General features: G+C 44.7%; 3 protein-coding genes across 9 annotated transcripts; 2 read left to right on the top strand and 1 right to left on the bottom strand.

Moving 5' to 3' along the window:
* The first annotated feature begins 1,999 nt into the window (after positions 1-1,999).
* On the top strand, positions 2,000-6,113 carry LOC125512021 (26S proteasome non-ATPase regulatory subunit 13 homolog B-like). Of its 3 annotated transcripts, none has more exons than XM_048677160.1 (7): positions 2,000-2,165; positions 2,346-2,520; positions 2,724-3,170; positions 3,307-3,387; positions 4,157-4,353; positions 4,442-4,541; positions 5,607-6,113. In XM_048677160.1, the coding sequence occupies exons 1-7, from the start codon at positions 2,014-2,016 to the stop codon at positions 5,790-5,792; spliced, it is 1,338 nt and encodes a 445-aa protein (XP_048533117.1). In that variant the 5' UTR covers positions 2,000-2,013; the 3' UTR covers positions 5,793-6,113. The 3 variants fall into 3 exon arrangements, with proteins under 3 accessions (XP_048533117.1, XP_048533118.1, XP_048533119.1); XM_048677161.1 differs by having other exon boundaries at positions 2,035-2,147; XM_048677162.1 differs by lacking the exon at positions 2,000-2,165 and having other exon boundaries at positions 2,187-2,520.
* A 952-nt stretch (positions 6,114-7,065) lies between these two features.
* LOC125511965 (putative pentatricopeptide repeat-containing protein At1g16830) lies at positions 7,066-15,973 on the top strand. Of its 5 annotated transcripts, XM_048677154.1 has the most exons (4): positions 7,066-9,328; positions 9,407-9,578; positions 13,875-13,958; positions 15,643-15,973. In XM_048677154.1, exon 1 carries the CDS (start codon positions 7,254-7,256, stop codon positions 9,129-9,131), a length of 1,878 nt encoding a protein of 625 aa, XP_048533111.1. In that variant the 5' UTR covers positions 7,066-7,253; the 3' UTR covers positions 9,132-9,328; positions 9,407-9,578; positions 13,875-13,958; positions 15,643-15,973. The 5 variants fall into 5 exon arrangements, with proteins under 5 accessions (XP_048533111.1, XP_048533112.1, XP_048533116.1 ...); XM_048677155.1 differs by lacking the exon at positions 13,875-13,958; XM_048677159.1 differs by lacking the exon at positions 15,643-15,973 and having other exon boundaries at positions 7,066-9,324; positions 13,875-14,009.
* On the bottom strand, positions 9,967-15,452 carry LOC125511949 (cellulose synthase-like protein D1). The gene is made up of 5 exons (XM_048677153.1): positions 15,198-15,452; positions 13,917-14,858; positions 12,183-12,999; positions 11,052-12,104; positions 9,967-10,967 (listed from the first exon to the last, which is right to left on the bottom strand). Exons 2-5 carry the CDS (start codon positions 14,777-14,779, stop codon positions 10,260-10,262), a joined length of 3,441 nt encoding a protein of 1,146 aa, XP_048533110.1. The 5' UTR covers positions 14,780-14,858; positions 15,198-15,452; the 3' UTR covers positions 9,967-10,259.
* Positions 15,974-16,360: the final 387 nt, after the last annotated feature.

Genomic DNA, 16,360 nt, shown 5'->3' with positions numbered 1-16,360 from the left:
TTTTTTTTGTCACCTAATAGAGCAAATTTTGTAGTGTTAGGAACAACACGGTAGGAAAACAACGAAGAAAATGAAACACAAAGTGGCCCATCCACATGCACCAATCCAACCAAAACCACACAGAAGTACCATCATCAACCCCAAACTTGACTTGAGAACGAAACTGATCTCGTACTTTCGCTGGTTGACGTTAGAACTGAGAAATCCAAGTGGCAGAAGCAAACAAGGGGCTACCCATGGGGAAATATTTAGCTTTGAGAATGTTAAACCACATAAGCCTCGGCTCCGCCGACAGTATTTCCACCATCATGTGATGATAAGACATTAATTCATGATGAAGGTGTTGATAATGCCTAACCGCCAAGGTTTTTAGGCCGACACATGACTTTTCATTTGAAAAGTCTATACTTCTTTTATTGCCAGTAGTGTTCCAGTAAAAACTGCTCCTATGCTTATCTAACCCAGCATAAGTAGCTTTCGAAACTCATCATGTTTGGTTCATATATCAAGGTTGCCATCATTTGTCATATTTTCTACCACACATGCCTAAGGTAAGTGGTTTTGCCACACTTGAGATAATTTTACACACTTTTTGATTCAATGACATATGAGATCTAGTTTGCATGAATGAAATCTTGTCATAAATGTGACTGCAAACCAAAGAAGACTGTCTTAGCCAAACTTGCATGGTAAAGTGTGACAAGCTTAATATGACAACCAAACAAGAGAGCAACTTACTGGAAGTTACCCCTTGCGGGGGACCTCAGGGGTCGCTTTTGATACTCTTAGAGCATGCAAGTGGTGCGTTCAGTCGCCGCCACAAGTCGCCTACTGGGTGCTCTCTCTGGATTTTTTTTGTTTTTATTTTTTCTGTACGCGTTTTTCAGGTTTTAGATGCGTTTTATCCCCTTTTTATGGTTTTTTGGGGTTGCCTGATTTTTTCTAGGTTTTGGAGGGAAAAAAGTTGTGCAATTTTTATTTTTTGTAAAATATTATATATTTGTGCTTCTACCAAAAAGCACATATTTGCTCCTCATGGAGATACAGATTTGCTCCCGCGAGAAGCACACCGATATCTTCAAAACTAGACCCCCATGATAGTAGATTTGGACGAACTTTTCTCACGGAAAAACTAGAAAAAATCCGAAGCCAGAAGCACGGTTCTTTATTTCCACAATTTTTTTCGTGAAAGCAAATATGTGCCTCCACTTTTTCACGGAAAAAAACCATAAAAATCCAGAGCCGAAAGCACAGTTCTTTATTTCCACATTTTTTCGTGGAATCAAATATGTGCCTCCACGAGAAGCAAATCAATGCTTGCAAATATGTGCCTATTTGCTTCTTCAAGAAGTTGTGCTTCTCGAAAAAAAAATGAAATAAAGACCGTGCTTCCTTCTTTGAGTTTTTTCATGAAAAAAGTTCGTCGAAACCTATTAAAATGAGATATAGTTTCAAAGATCTGGACACGAGAAATTCAGCAGAGAAATTCAGAGGTGAAACATTTTAAATAAACAAATCTATGAAAAAAACTCTTATGTTGCGATAAGTGGCGCACATGCAATGCGCCATTTGTCAGCGCTGGGAAAATAAGAATGACTTTTGCAAATGGTGACCCTTAAAGAGCATGGTTAATAATACAACCAACTGCTGGCTATATGGTTTTACATAAGCAAGTTTATAGCAGGCAAGTAACAATGGTTGTATATAAATATGTACTACTTTTTCGATACATGACCCACCTCACTCTCTCACAACATGCATAGGAGTGCGTGTTGCAGCCGGCTGTTAATCAGTAGTCCGTTTTTCTTCTCTCCTCCACTCATTCAAAATATAATATTTAAAAGCTTATAGTCCATCTATGTTATCCCATTGTACTTGCTCTAACTAGTCGTCTCGACCAAACAAACGGACACTTTAATTTTTAGGGTTATTATTTTAGTTATTAATAGCTGTGAGCACATCGGGCCGGGCTGCTTGTGCCCTCGTTGGGCTGGACTGCTTGTGCATTGCGGCATGGGGCTGGGCAATATAGGCTGCGAGGACACGTCTCCGCTCCTCCTTCTCTTGTTGGCGTCGCCTCCATCCGGCTCGGCTTCTTCCACCCGTACCCGTAGATTGATTTCCATCCGGGTCCCTTCCGTTCCACGGCAAGTATCCGTCGCACGGTGAGCTACTGCTGCTGCTGCCGCCTAGTCCAATTTCCCTTCTCGTTTATATCGTCCAAAAAAAAAACTAGGGTTTTACTTTCATCTTCCTCGCCTCGCCTCGCCGCATTGCTCTTGTTCTAGTTGGCGGTGGTTGTCGCCCTCCCCCTCCCCAAACCCTAACGGAAAAGGCTTCTTCAGATTCAGGTCCCCCCCCTCGCCGTCGTCCATGGCGCTGCAGTACGTGGAGGCGCAGCGGCAGGCGCGGCCGGACCTCGCCGACTGGTACGCCGACCTCGCCGACCTCTACCAGCGCAAGCTCTGGCACCAGCTCACCCTCAAGCTCGACCAATTCCTCCAGATCCCGGCCGCACAGGTACCTACCCCCTTCCACTATCCTCTCCACTTCCTCCCCCCTTCCCTCTAGAACCTAGAACCTAGAACCTAGATTTAGATGCAGGCTCCAGATGCGCCGTTAATTGGCATGCGGCAACTCATGCGCCTCACATGCTCCCATTCGATTTCGAGCGCTATTTTGGTCTGATTTGGTCTCCACGGCAATTGCTGTTTATTCTGCAGACTGGCGACACGCTCATACAGCTCTACAACAACTTCATCTCCGATTTCGAAACAAAGATCAATTTGCTCAAACTTGCCCAGTTTGCCGTCATAGCCTCGCGCCAATATCCCGACAAGGATGCCGCCATCGCCTTCCTCGAGGGGATAATCGCCAAGCTTCGCGAAACCAGGGAGCTGCGGATCAATGAGCCTATCCTTCATGTCAAGATGCAGATTGCGGCAATTCACCTCGACAAAGGGAACCACAAGGAGTGCAAGAACCTGCTGGAGGAAGGGAAGACCACCCTGGATGGCATGACTGATGTGGATCCTACGGTCCACGCTAGCTTCTACTGGATATCGTCTCAGTACCATAAGTCGCTCCAAGAGTTTGCTGAGTTCTATAAGAACGCGCTTCTCTATCTGGCCTACACAACCGTAGGGTCTCTCTCACGGTCATTCAAGCTGGTAAGTTTTGCAGTTAACAATTTCATCGATTGTACAGCAGAAGAATGTGTTTTATTCAGTCCTTTATTTTATATAGCCTGAAATGTGCCATGGATGTTATTTCTATGTATATTTGATACCTATTGTCTTGAAACAGGACTTGGCATTTGACCTTTCCCTTGCAGCCTTGCTGGGGGACAACATCTACAACTTCGGGGAATTGTTAGCTCACCCTATTGTAAGTATTGCTTGTCCTTTTGTCAAATTAAGTGTTGCTTGTTCGTGCACGACTTTATTGTTCCCAGCCCTGAATTGACGCATTTGTAGTTTGTTTTTTGCATAGTGCGTATGTCATCTATTCCACTTGCTTCTGGATGCTGTTACATGTATCTTTCCACATACTTGATCGTCCTGATTGCTAAATGACAATTTCTTTTCAATTCTGCACTGCAAGTATAAAAGGGATGGATTTTGAAGTACCCACTGAAACAGGGTGCCTTTCACAGTATCAAACACAAATATAGCAGTATTAATTGTTGAATTATCATTGGCAACTATGTTAGTTGGTGTATGCAGTTATAGGCGAGTGATCAAATTTGAGCTATGCAGAAGTTTGACAGAATAGTTATGAAGCCTTTTGTATACAAAGGCATGCACTATATTTACTCATTGACCATGGTTGTCAGCACAGATGATTCTTTTGGTTAACATAAATATAGCAAACTACCTTTTAGTTGGACAAGTAATTTGGGTGTACTACTACTAATATTACTACTAATATCTGTTTAAGACAAGCTGACTAGTAGCACATGAACGTCGTTCCTTCTGGATTTGAGTTAAACCTATTTGAAACTTCTCATTCCTGAAGTAGTGATATTACTACTAATATCTGTTTAAGACAAGCTGACTAGTAGCACATGAACGTCGTTCCTTCTGGATTTGAGTTAAGCCTATTTGAAACTTCTCATTCCTGAAGTAGTGAAATTACTCTTGTTTGTACCTTATAGATCAATAGTCTTATTGGGACCAAGGTGGAGTGGGTCTATCACATGTTACAAGCGTTCAACACCGGCAACCTAGCTCTCTACCAAGAGCTTTGTGGGGTTCACAATGCTGCTCTTAGTGCACAGCCTGCATTGGTGCAGAATGAACAGAAACTGCTTGAGAAGATCAATATTCTGTGTCTGATGGAGATAATCTTCAGGTACCATTTTTGGGCTATTACTTTCCAATATCACCTCCATTTCCTGTCGTGTTTTTTCCTAATATTTTTTTTGTGTTGCATTTTTTAGCCGGCCATCAGAAGATAGAACTATCCCATTAAGTGTTATTGCCAAGCAGACTAAGCTTTCAACCAACGAAGTGGAATGTCTTCTTATGAAGAGCCTCTCGGTAACTCCATTTCCTACATTCTTCCGCCATAAGATTTCCGTTTCATGTTCATAGAAACTTGTGTATTTTTTTCATGCCTCTTGTTTTATGCTTGCAGTATTTTATGTTATGGCTTGGGAATCAGAACCCAACACATATTTAGACAGTGGGTTGTTATGGAACAACACTTTTTAATAATTCGTGATGTGTTACTGTATTGATATTCAGTTCCTTTCTGTTCACTTGTGACGTACTGTTTAGGGGCTATTAAAAAACTTTTGGGTTTTGATTGCAAATTCAACTGTTGTTGTGTGAGGTATATACAAATGCATACGGATGTATATAGACATAGTTCAGAGTGTAGATTCACTCATTTTGCTCCGTATGTAGTCACTTGTTGAAATCTCTAGAAAGACAAATATTTAGGAATGGAGGGAGTATGAAACAAAAAATATACTATATTATTGGATTTGTATTTGAGAATGCTGGGTGCTATACTCCCTCCATCTGGTTTATTGCCCCCCCGCCCCCCCTCATATTTTGGGTCAAACTTTGGCCATCTGTAAACCTAACAAAATATAAATTATACTCCCTCCGTTCCTAAATATTTGTCTTTTTAGAGGTTTCAAATGGACTACCACATGCGGATGTATATAGACATAGTTTAGAGTGTAGATTCACTCATTTTGCTCCGTATGTAGTCACTTGTTGAAATATCTAGAAAGACAAATATTTAGGAACGGAGGGAGTATGAAACAAAAAATATACTATATTGTTGGATTTGTATTTGAGAGAGGTTTCCCACAATATATTTTTTACGGCATGTAGTTTACATTTTATTAGTTATAAATTTATGGTCAAACTTTAGCCCAAAATAAGAGGGTACTTATAAGCCCGGACGGAGGTGGTACTTCAGATCTGTTTCAGTTTCCTTCCAGATTTTGTGCATCAGTTCCTGTAGTAGTAATGCTGTCCCCGAATGTTCCAGGGAGCCAAAATCGTGCATCCTCTCTAGTTGAAGCAGCAGTGGGGTTCCCTGAATTGCATATCTATTTGAAACACTCACATATTTCCTGTCCATTGCAGGTTCATCTCATAGAAGGAATCATCGATGAAGTCGACAGCACGGTTCATGTTTCGTGGGTCCAGCCTAGAGTACTTGGCATCCCACAGGTGAAGGCGTTGCGTGAGCGCCTGGACTCGTGGGTCGGCAAAGTGCATACCACACTGTTGTCCATCGAGGCAGAGACCCCCGATCTCGTGGCGGCTTAGCTTGTTGGCCAAAAATGATTCTGAATAGGCTTTGGTTGTCAGCAAGGCGGCGGTGTAAAACGAGAGACCATCTGGCTGTGCTGCGCGTGCTAGCTGCTCTTTTCTTGATAACGAAAACTTGTTGCCTTGGGTGTCCTATTGGTCTGGACTTGTAACTTCCTTCTATCATCACGGATCGAAACAGAGAAATCATACCGGCAGAGGGTGTCACTAGTTTTTTCCTGTTGAACTTTATAATCTGTAATCCAGCGGTTTGACATTTTTTCTTCATCCATTGTGCTATGGACATGGACACGCAGGAAAATCTTGCTCATTTTCTTATGTTTGTGCCAGACAATGAAGCCTTTTGAATTCTAGCTGCGTACGGTTTCTAACCATACAACGCGTGGGCCTCATTTTTAATTGCATCAAAGAGCTTCAGATTGTTGTTTCTCACTCTGAAAGCTGCACCCTTGGCTATTGCTTGTAATGCATCATTGCTAAGCATGCATCAAATTCGATTGTGTGATAAATAAACCCAAAATGCAGTATCATACTCTATTTACTTGGTAAATCCTCAAGATAAAACCATACAACTTTGACAACGACAACGCAGCATTTAGTTTCGACTGGCTAGTGGTGAAACCCATAATTTATGGTTTTGGTATATGGATAGCAAGTTTTCATGCATCCCTTCATGTCAAATTTGGTTCATCCCAAACTTTCTTGATATTATTAGCACGTTTTAGCTGTCCGTTATGTACTGAAATTTATGAAGACTTGCATTGAATATGCCTAAAACATTTCAGATGATATTGGATAAGCTTCTTTGACAGATTTAATATACATCAAATATCATGTGAAATGACCCATCATATGTTACTATGTCCAGACAGTCAAAAGAAAATGTTATTACTATGAGGGTGCTTGGATACGTTTTAGTCCCATGACTAAAAGTAGTGGGACTAAAACTTGCTAGCCTCACCCATGCTTGGATCCAAATACTCTCATGGGACTAAAACGTATCCAAAATCAAGTTATTGAGCATTTATTATCCTTCAAACCCTCCAATCCAGAACTCGCATGTGTTAAAGGAAAGGCATTAAATGATGAGAGAGAGGGCTAATACATATTTTAGTAGGTTTCCTATGACTAAAAAATTTTAGTCTCAAAACTAGTCCTAGTCTCTTTTTAGTCAGGGGTGCTTGGAACTTTAGCCTCTAAAAAAAACTATTTTTAATCAGACTAAAAATAGTTCTTTGGATCCAAGCACCTTCTTTGTCCAGTACTCGTATTTGGGAGGTTTGCCTGCCGTTTCAGCCTCCTTCCTCCACACGTAACGCAGCGCCGCCGCCGTGCCCGTGCCGGCGGCGTTTGCTTGCTCTGCTCTCCATGCAATTAGGCAGATATCACTGAGCTCCTCCCCGCCCGTGTTCGCGCCTGCAATGCCAGCCTCGCCGTCCCCGCCCACTCGCTGCTTCTATGCTCCACGCCGCACGGAGGCGGACACCGCCGCTCCCTGCCAGGCTCGCCGCCGCCTTCTTCGCCGCCAAGCCCCAGCCCCAGCCGCCCGCCCTGTCGCCGCAGATCGTCGAGACCGCCGTATCCCGCTGCCCTTCCGACGCCCTCGCGCTCTCCTTCTTCCTCTGGTGCGCCCGCCGCCCCGCCTACTTCCACCCGCCCTCGTCCTTCGACCGCGTCCTCCCCGCCGCCACGCGCCTCGCGTCCCGCCTCGGCACCGCCCCCGCGCTCCTCCGCGAGCTCCAGAGCCTCGGGTGCCCCATCAGGCCCCACACCTTCCTGCTCCTGCTCAGGCTCTACTGGCGCGGCGGCCTGTACCCGCTCGTGCTCCACCTGTTCGACGAAATGCCCCGCTGGGGCTTCCACCACAACGCCTTCGCGCGCAATGTCGTCCTCGACGTACTGCTCAGGACCGGCTGCGTCGATGATGCGTTGCGCTTCGTGCAGGGCAACCCGTCGCCCAACTACCTCACCTATGCCATTGTCCTGACTCATCTCTCCAGAGCCAGGGATTGGTCAGGGTTGCGCGTCTGTTTCACAGCTATGCTGAGCCAAGGTTTTCTCCCCAGCGCCACTTCTCTCGCCTCGGTCTTTGCCTGTTGCAGTAAGGCTGGTACCATGGCCGAGCTACAACAGCTGCTGTCCTATGCGCTTGTCTCGGGCCAGCAGCTCAGTCCGGCCATGTGGACGTGTCTCATCGCTCGTATGTGCAGTGAGGGAAGGCTAGATGAGGCCTGTAAAACTCTTGGAAATATGGTGCGTTCTGGCTCTTCACCAACAGTGGTGACTTACACACCGCTTGTCAGAGGTCTCTTCCGAGCTGGGAGGCATGACATTGCCAGTGAGCTGCTGGGATCCATGGCATCCAACGGTTGCACCCCAGACCTTGTTATGTATAATGTTCTGATGGACTGCATGATGAGGGAGAGGAGGTACGATGAGGCCATAGACATCTACCTACATCTTCATGGGAGCCAGATAAAGCCGGATGCATACACTTTGTCTACTTTGGTTCAGGTATTGCAGTTGTCACGGAACATAGATCTTCTCCCTAGGTTAATCCTGGGCTTGGATATCTCTTATGATCTTGTGGCTTGCAATTCTATGCTGAGTGCTCTGTGCAAGTCAGGGTTTCCATCCGAAGCCCTTCAGTTCTACATCGATATGATTGGTTTGGGCATCAGGCCAGACAGCTACAGTTATGTTGGATTGTTGGATAGTTTGTGTCACTTGGGAAGGATAGATCATGCAGTCAACCTCTACCGCAGTGTTGTCACAAGCAATCCTGATTCAGACGCCTACGTCCATGCAGCCATCCTCCGTGGCCTTGTTAGAAGGGGCCAGAACATAATGGCATTTAGGATTCTCAGGGAGGCTGTGCGTCAAAATTATGCACTTGATACCGTGTGCTACACCATTGTTCTGCATGGTCTATTCCGAGGTCATTTTGTTCAAGAGGCTCGTGATTTGTTTGACAAGATGAAGGATTCAGGAGTTGCTTCCAACACTTGTACATACAATGTAATGCTTCGTGGACTGTGTAGAGCCAGGGATATGCTTGCAGTCACGCAGTTACTAACAGAAATGGAAGGCGCCAATGTTCACATGGATAGTACCTCATTCAACGTGGTAGTTGTGCTCTTAGTCAAATTGCAGCGCATCAGTTCGGCAACAGCTTTGATCAGAGAAATGCTCAATCTAGGCATGAAACTTAGCACCAAAACTTGCTGGTTACTTTCTCAATCAATTGGTCATAGATTCGTTTTGGAGGATTCTATCAGTGCTGAAAGTGATGTGTCTGACTCAACATGCGATCTGCTTGTATGCTCAGCTTCATAGTCTACTTTTCGATGGAACAAGCATGCTGTTTATGGTATCTCCACTTTTGTGATGTAATTGATACAAAATATAAAATACTGAAGGCTGGAGAAATTCTAAATGAATTTCTACCACGCAGAGATCCTTGCTATAACATTTTCCCTTGGAAGCGCCCAACAAAAATTACCATAATTATTGAAGAGATGTTTACCTCGTAGGTACATACCTTTTGAATATCATCCCACCATTACGTTGATAAATTTTAAAATATATCCATAACCTTGGGTTCTACTCAGATGCAGGTTGGTGAGACATGTGCAGTTTGATTTAACACCGAGAATGAGGCAGTCTGTTTTTGTCAATATTGGATCTTTCCATGAAACAATGCTGATGTACTATATTTCAAGAGGCTTACACCTAAATGATTTTGCAATGCCGCCCATGGACTAGATTTGAAAGAAATTTCAGGTATACTTTAGTTGTTTCTCCACAGCAATTTTCAAATTGTACCCTTATGCATTCTCTTCAGAATATAGTTTAATAGTGTATGATCGTTACATAAGTTTGAACTATGCAATGCACATTTTTTTTAACTATTTGCAGTTTAGGGATTTCCCAGTCCATTTTTTATTAATTTGCGTTGATGTATTATTTTTACAAAGAAAATGGCATTTCTGTATCCGTTTTAGCACTGTCATGTCTATATATTATATGGAATATGCACAAACATTTCTATGATATCGCTATTGGTCTCAATAGGAGTGGTGAGCTCCAACTCTGAATTGTAGGAAGTTGTATCCCTAAAGGTCAGGTACTTGTAAGCTATGACAATCATATTTTGTCAAGAAAGATAGTAAGAGTTGTGACCAAAGAATGACATTCAGCTCAAATGCAAGAGATTGTGTAATGTAAATTATTGACATACTGACAAAACATTACAACCAAAAATAATGATAATATACTAGAGATATCCTATGCCAATTGTTGTAACTTGATCTGGATTCAGCTGCAGATTAACCCATCATGTTATGCAGAATGTGGTTCATAGAGTGCCCTTTTGGCCTGCTAGGGAACCCAATATTGTACTGTTGTCTTCAGCAATCAGTATGTGAATCCAACAAGAGCTATGAAGCTTCAGCATGAATTGGGTCAAGGGAAAGAGAATGACCCGCCTAACTGTTGATTGGCAGCTGACGATGGAGGATTGATTGCAATCCAGAGCAATGAAATAGTGATGGAAACTAATCCAGCCCAGACATACACAATGGTGGGTGTCCTGCCTCTCCTGCCCATGAGCCCCTTTGCAAATGGATATAAATGGGCAAGCACCCAGAAGCTGAAAAACACTCCACCAAGAAGCTTGCTCCATTGCGGGATTGTGCTGTAAATTGTGCGGCTGAAGCCAACAGCAATGGCAACAAGGTTCACCATGATGATGGTGAGAGGTGGTATCATCAATGAAGTCCACTTTACTTCGTAGAGTTCTGCAAATTCATCATCGATATCGTCACCCACCTGCTTTGATGTGAGTGTGAATGAGATCTCAATCCCTGCAACAACTTTCAGTAGACCTTGCATCACAGCAGCTAGGTGAGCACTAGTTCCACCAATAAGCCAGAATTGTTCATTTCGCCACCACTCTTCCAGTGCAATTCCAGACCACTTGATCTCCAGCATGGCCAGGAGACAAAGCGTGACGGTGATGATAAGTAGGTATGTCAGGAAGGTGACATTGAGTGTTTGCACAATGAACTGCCCTGAGAAAAGGGAGAGTGCTGGAAGGAAGCAGTAGACAATGAGGAAGATGGATGTGAAGGGATATATGCCAACATTGAGGTATGCAATCCTTTGTAGTACCTGTGAACCAAAAATGGTTTGTCATATTTTTGGTGAGTCTACTTTAGTAAGGGATAGAAATAGAAAGTCTAGAGGGGCATATACCTTCATTTTGGAGCTGGCAAACAATGCATTGTTCCGAGAGAAAAAGATCTCGACAGAACCAGTAGCCCACCGAAGCACCTGGTGAAGACGATCTGTGAGATTGATAGGGGCAGTGCCGCGGAAGGCATCACGCTGTGTGACACAGTACACTGACTTCCATCCACGATTATGCATGCGGTACCCTGTCACAACATCCTCAGTGACAGATCCATAGATCCACCCCACACGAGTGCCCCACTCTGTCTTCTCCTCATACCAACATGAAACTACACTGATTGCTTCTGCCACAATGGATGCATCCAGTATTTCACGTGGAATTGTTAGAGCACCAGGTGGACGCCCATTCTTGACAGATGGATGGTCAGCCAAGGGCCTTCCCTGGAACTCTGCTACTGGGATGGAGTCAATCAGAAAGCTGGAATTTCCAAACTTCTTCGGGAATGTGGCGAGGTTCATGCTGTCCCCGTCAAAATCACCCATACGGAGAGCCATTGTCTCCTCGGGATTAGCATTGGAAGCAGATGCCTTGCGGCGTCGTGGGAGGCAGCAACCACAAAAGCCTGGGCTGTGATCCTTGGAACGAGGTGGGTCAAAGCCATATAGGGCGATTCGCCGGAAGAGGCACCCAGTGCCGACATACACTGGTCCTTGCAGACCATCAAGAGCACGCATGTTTATATCAAAGAAAACAGTATTGTGGTTAGCATACCGGTCAGAAGGGTCAATACCTTCAAACCTCTGAGGGAACTGCACATAGCAGAGTCGGTCACCACCACGGTCCATCATGAAGCACATGCCCTCCCTGAAGGCCTTTGAGTTGTAAACGTAGTGATCACAGTCCAGATTAAGAATGAAGGGACCATTGGACATGATGGCTGATGCACGAACCAATGCATTCATGGCACCTGCTTTCTTGTTGTGATCATATCCCGGACGTTTCTCACGTGACATGTACACCAGCATTGGAAGTCTTGTATCCACTCCTGAAAAGTCAAGAGGTGACTTTTCAATGTTCCCATACATTGGCATGTCACTTGGTGGTTTCAGCATAACCTGTGATATAGAAGAAACATGTAAATAACTAGGTCTAGACCAAAAATTGTGTTTACACGATCGTCATCAAATCAGTACCTGTATGATTCCTGCATGATCACCACGTGCATGATCTTGTGACGGATGAATCCATGTACCGGGCCAGTGAGTGCTATCAGCCATCCATGTTGCCTTGGGAATCTTCACTGGCTCAAATTGCTCATCACCTCCAGCCTTGATCTTTTCCCTTTGAAGATTCATTGCCTGGATTTCCTCACGGGCATGGTATGCATCAGAGCGGCGCCTGATGGAATCTGGCAAGCCATTAACGCGGACCTTGAACTCATCATACTCACGCTTGATCCTTCTCCTGTCCTTTACAAAGTCAGCCTTCACCTTATTCTTGAAAGGATCTCTCTTCAGGTTGAAGTAGCTGTCCGGGTTCCTGGGTTCAATGTCATGCTTCCTGCAGAATGGCACCCAGAAATTAGCAAAGCTTGCTGCCTCAGCCATCGCCTCGAAGGTCAGCAGTGCCCCTCCATCATCTGACACATAACATGCAAGCTTATCGACAGGGTAGTCAACTGCAAGGATTGAGAGAATTGTGTTTGCTGTGACCAGGACCGGCTCCTTTTCTGGATCAGCAGTTGACACAAAGATATCAATTCCAGGGAGATCAGATTTGCCTGTTGGATTGCTCGGCGTTGGTGTCTCAAACTTTTCTTTAAGCACAGAGAGATCTGTAGCACGGTTGATAGGGCAAAGCTTTGGAAGCTGGTCCAACACCCATGACAATGCGAACCAGAGCTCACAAACAATTGACATTCCCCAGAGCCAGATGGCATCATCATTTTGATGCTTGATACGCCACATGAGGAAGAAGGCCAGTGCAACCAAGCGGATGAGGACAAGGAGCCTGCATGCAAGAGACAGTTCAGACAAGAGGATGGTATCACAAAAAAGCAATGCACCTAGGTGTTGTCATGTACTCCCTCCATTCCAGAATATAAGGTCCGCACGCCTTTTGAGATTTAAGTTTGACCATAAATTTAACCAATGCAATGTGGGTTATGTGTCATAAAAATATACCATTAAATTCATATTCAAAAGAAATTTTCAATGGTATAATTTTTTAGTAACATGATTTATGCATTATTGGTTTAATTGATGGTCGAAGCTAAATCTCAAAAAATGCGTGCACCTTATATTCTGGAATGGAGGGAGTATTAATAAATATCGGTATATTTTCTGTGTAACTGAAATTTGAACCAACAAGTAGTAGAATACTATGCAAGTGTGGGATCTTTGCACTTTCTTTTCAACTGCTATATGTGGATTTTTTTAAAGTTTTGTGACAGAGAACACATTTAACTAGTCTGTGTGCACATGCTATGGTATTTGGAAGAAAATTGCAAGCTTACTGTACAGGCACACTTTTTGACTAGTCTATACACATACTATGATCTTTGGCTGAAACTGACAACTCAGTCACTTTATATATGCATTTGATTGGTATTGAAACCAATTGGTATAGTAGGGCTATTTACTTGGCTTCCTTGTAGCATTTCTCTTTGCTAGACTACATTTACTTGAAGGTTAACAGCATTTGGCTCTAATCACTTTTTAACACCATCAATTTTATTAGGGGTTGGCCTAATGAGAGGGTAATGCAAAACTGCAGTTCCTTTAGTTTAATGTAAAATAAATTGATTCATTATTCTTGTGTTGGTGGGTAAGCCAGCATACTTCTTGTTTAGGCATTAACCCGTACATATAACTTTTGATTGGCAGGTAACAGTAATGGCACATGTTTTTAAGGAAAAAAGATGGCACCTGTAAGGACTGATGACAGCAGCTGGAATCTGGAGCTTGCGGGTGAGTGGCCGCCATGGTTTAGACATGAGCTCCTTGGGGTGCCCTGGTACTCCATTTCTGCCATCATCATCCACATTGTCGTCTGGCCAAATGGCATTACCATAGCCATATGTCCCCTTGGTCTCAAAGAGCCAGCGGTTATGGTCAAACTCACCGGACTGGTTGTTCATAGTGCCCTGCTTCACCAACGAAAGACGCCTCTCCATCTTGCCCCCTGGCCCATGTGGCAGCGAGAGAGCCCGTGTCAGCTCATTGCTGGAGTTGGAGAGGACTTCTTCCCACTCGGTGTGCTTGTAAAGCTCTTTGCACCCGGGGCAGACACCGCCGCCACCCTTGACGGCGTCGGTGAAGCAGTCGACGCAGATTTTGAAGTCACACTCACAGGGGAGGATGTCCTCCCCACGGCCGTTGCGCATGATCTTGCTGTCGCATCCCTCGACCATGCAGATGGAGCCCTTGGGGCCAGATCGACCCATGTCGGAGTCAGGGCCCTGCTTGTCCATGACATGGGCACGGGTGACGCTGTTGAAGCCGCCGGTGAAGAGCGAGCTGGAGACGTATTGCTCGTCGGCCTTGGTGCCGTCCTCCTCCATGGGCTGGTTGTCAGGCGTCATGGGGATGTGGACATGGTAGTCCTGGAAGTCGACGCTGCTGATCTCTGAGTCGAGGTCGTCGCGCGAGTAGCTGATGAAGCGCCCAGACTCGGTTCGCCGCCCAAAGACCACCTGCGGCGCCGATGTTGGTGCCGTCGGTGGCTTGCTGGGGCCGTGCGGCGGCACGCGGCTGGAGCCGCTGTTCTTGAGGATTCCCTTGGACCCCATGGCCTCCTCCGTATGCGCTCTTCACTGTTGACTCTTCTTCCTCGTGATGTTGTTGCTATGCTGTTATCTTGTGGCTGATCTGCAGGATGAATAATATGCCGAAACAAAGGAAAACATTGACATTAGTCTCGCTGTAGGCCAAGACATATTTGGAAAGCACAGCATATAGGAAATCAAATCGTAATCGGCAGATCATAACAAGCAATAAACGCAGCCTGGGTGACGCAAAAACGAAATTCAAATGGATGCATGCAGGTTGTTTCCCTCTTTTTTTTCCTCCAGGAAAAGGGGGAGAATAAATGGCAAGAGTATTTTGCTTGGTAAGGAAAGGAAAATGATGAATCAGTAGATTACATAGAGGGTGCATGCAATCAGGAAGGCTGATTGGGAATGTAGAACGAGAGTAAAGGAAGGTTACCTTTGCCTCCTCATCTGTTGTGGTGCGGCAATGGCGATGGAATGGGAAGAAAGGTACTGGGGAGGTTCACGGCCATGGCCATGGCTGTATTTGAATGGTTCCATCCAATCAGCCAACCGGAGTGGAATCGAAGAGGTGCGTCAATACTGGGGAGGCGCCAAGGAGAGGGGCGCACGACTACTCGGTGCTCATGCATGATGCATACATTCATACTACTACTACATGCGATGCAATCATCAGTCCCGTTCATACCGATGTATGCCTGCTTGCTTAATTATAACTTAATCATCCACACCTGATACCTGCTTTTACTAATTCTTTTATATATCTGCCACCACTATCCTTATTACTGCAACTTGGTTTTACCTTGTCCATCAGTCAATGATGTCTCTCTCACCTAGACACTGACCGTGTAATTTGTTTTTGTCTTTTTGATTTGCACCAGAGGGCCCAAGTCGTGCAGTGAAAACTGAGTCAACCCCCCCAACACACGGTGGGTAGCTTCGCGCAACAAACGTCCAGGCTCGTGGTCAAAGCATCAATCAATGCATCGTGCTCGCTACTCCGACTCCTCACTGACATCACACACCCTGCAATCCAACCGCCAAATTCCATTCATGGACAAATACGTAGAAAGGAAGATATGTATAAATAGATTCATTTCGATACGCTGTACATGCAAATCATGCAATTTCATGCCTGTCATGATTCTTTTTTCTGGTGTCTACATTATTTTTCCTGTGCCAGACTTGCTTCAGATTTGAGCATTTGTCGTACGTACGCTCTGTTTTGCTTCTCCCATGCCCATACACCTGCAGGTTCAGGCACACGGGTTTGGTTTCCAATTTTTTTGATAATATGCATGCGCGAGGCCACTTCAGCAACCAACGCACGGATACTATGAGAAAAGATAACACGTTCCGGAGGTCAACTCTGTCGAATTTTTCAAGTATCAACAACATGCATGGCATTACTTCACATGCATCCTGCGAGTTGCGCACACGACCAATCTTGTTTCCAACTCACGTTTTATAACATGATCAAATCTATGCAAGTTTAATTTTCTCAAATCGTAATATACGGGCACACTCCACATGGTCTTCGTATGCTGTTGGGACACCCTCGTCCTCCACAAAATGTGGTGGTTTCTGAGTCTGGGGAAG

Source organism: Triticum urartu, chromosome 1 (assembly GCF_003073215.2).
Source record: "Triticum urartu cultivar G1812 chromosome 1, Tu2.1, whole genome shotgun sequence".
Taxonomy (NCBI): Eukaryota; Viridiplantae; Streptophyta; class Magnoliopsida; order Poales; family Poaceae; genus Triticum; species Triticum urartu.
This window is presented reverse-complemented; position numbering and strand designations above follow the sequence as displayed.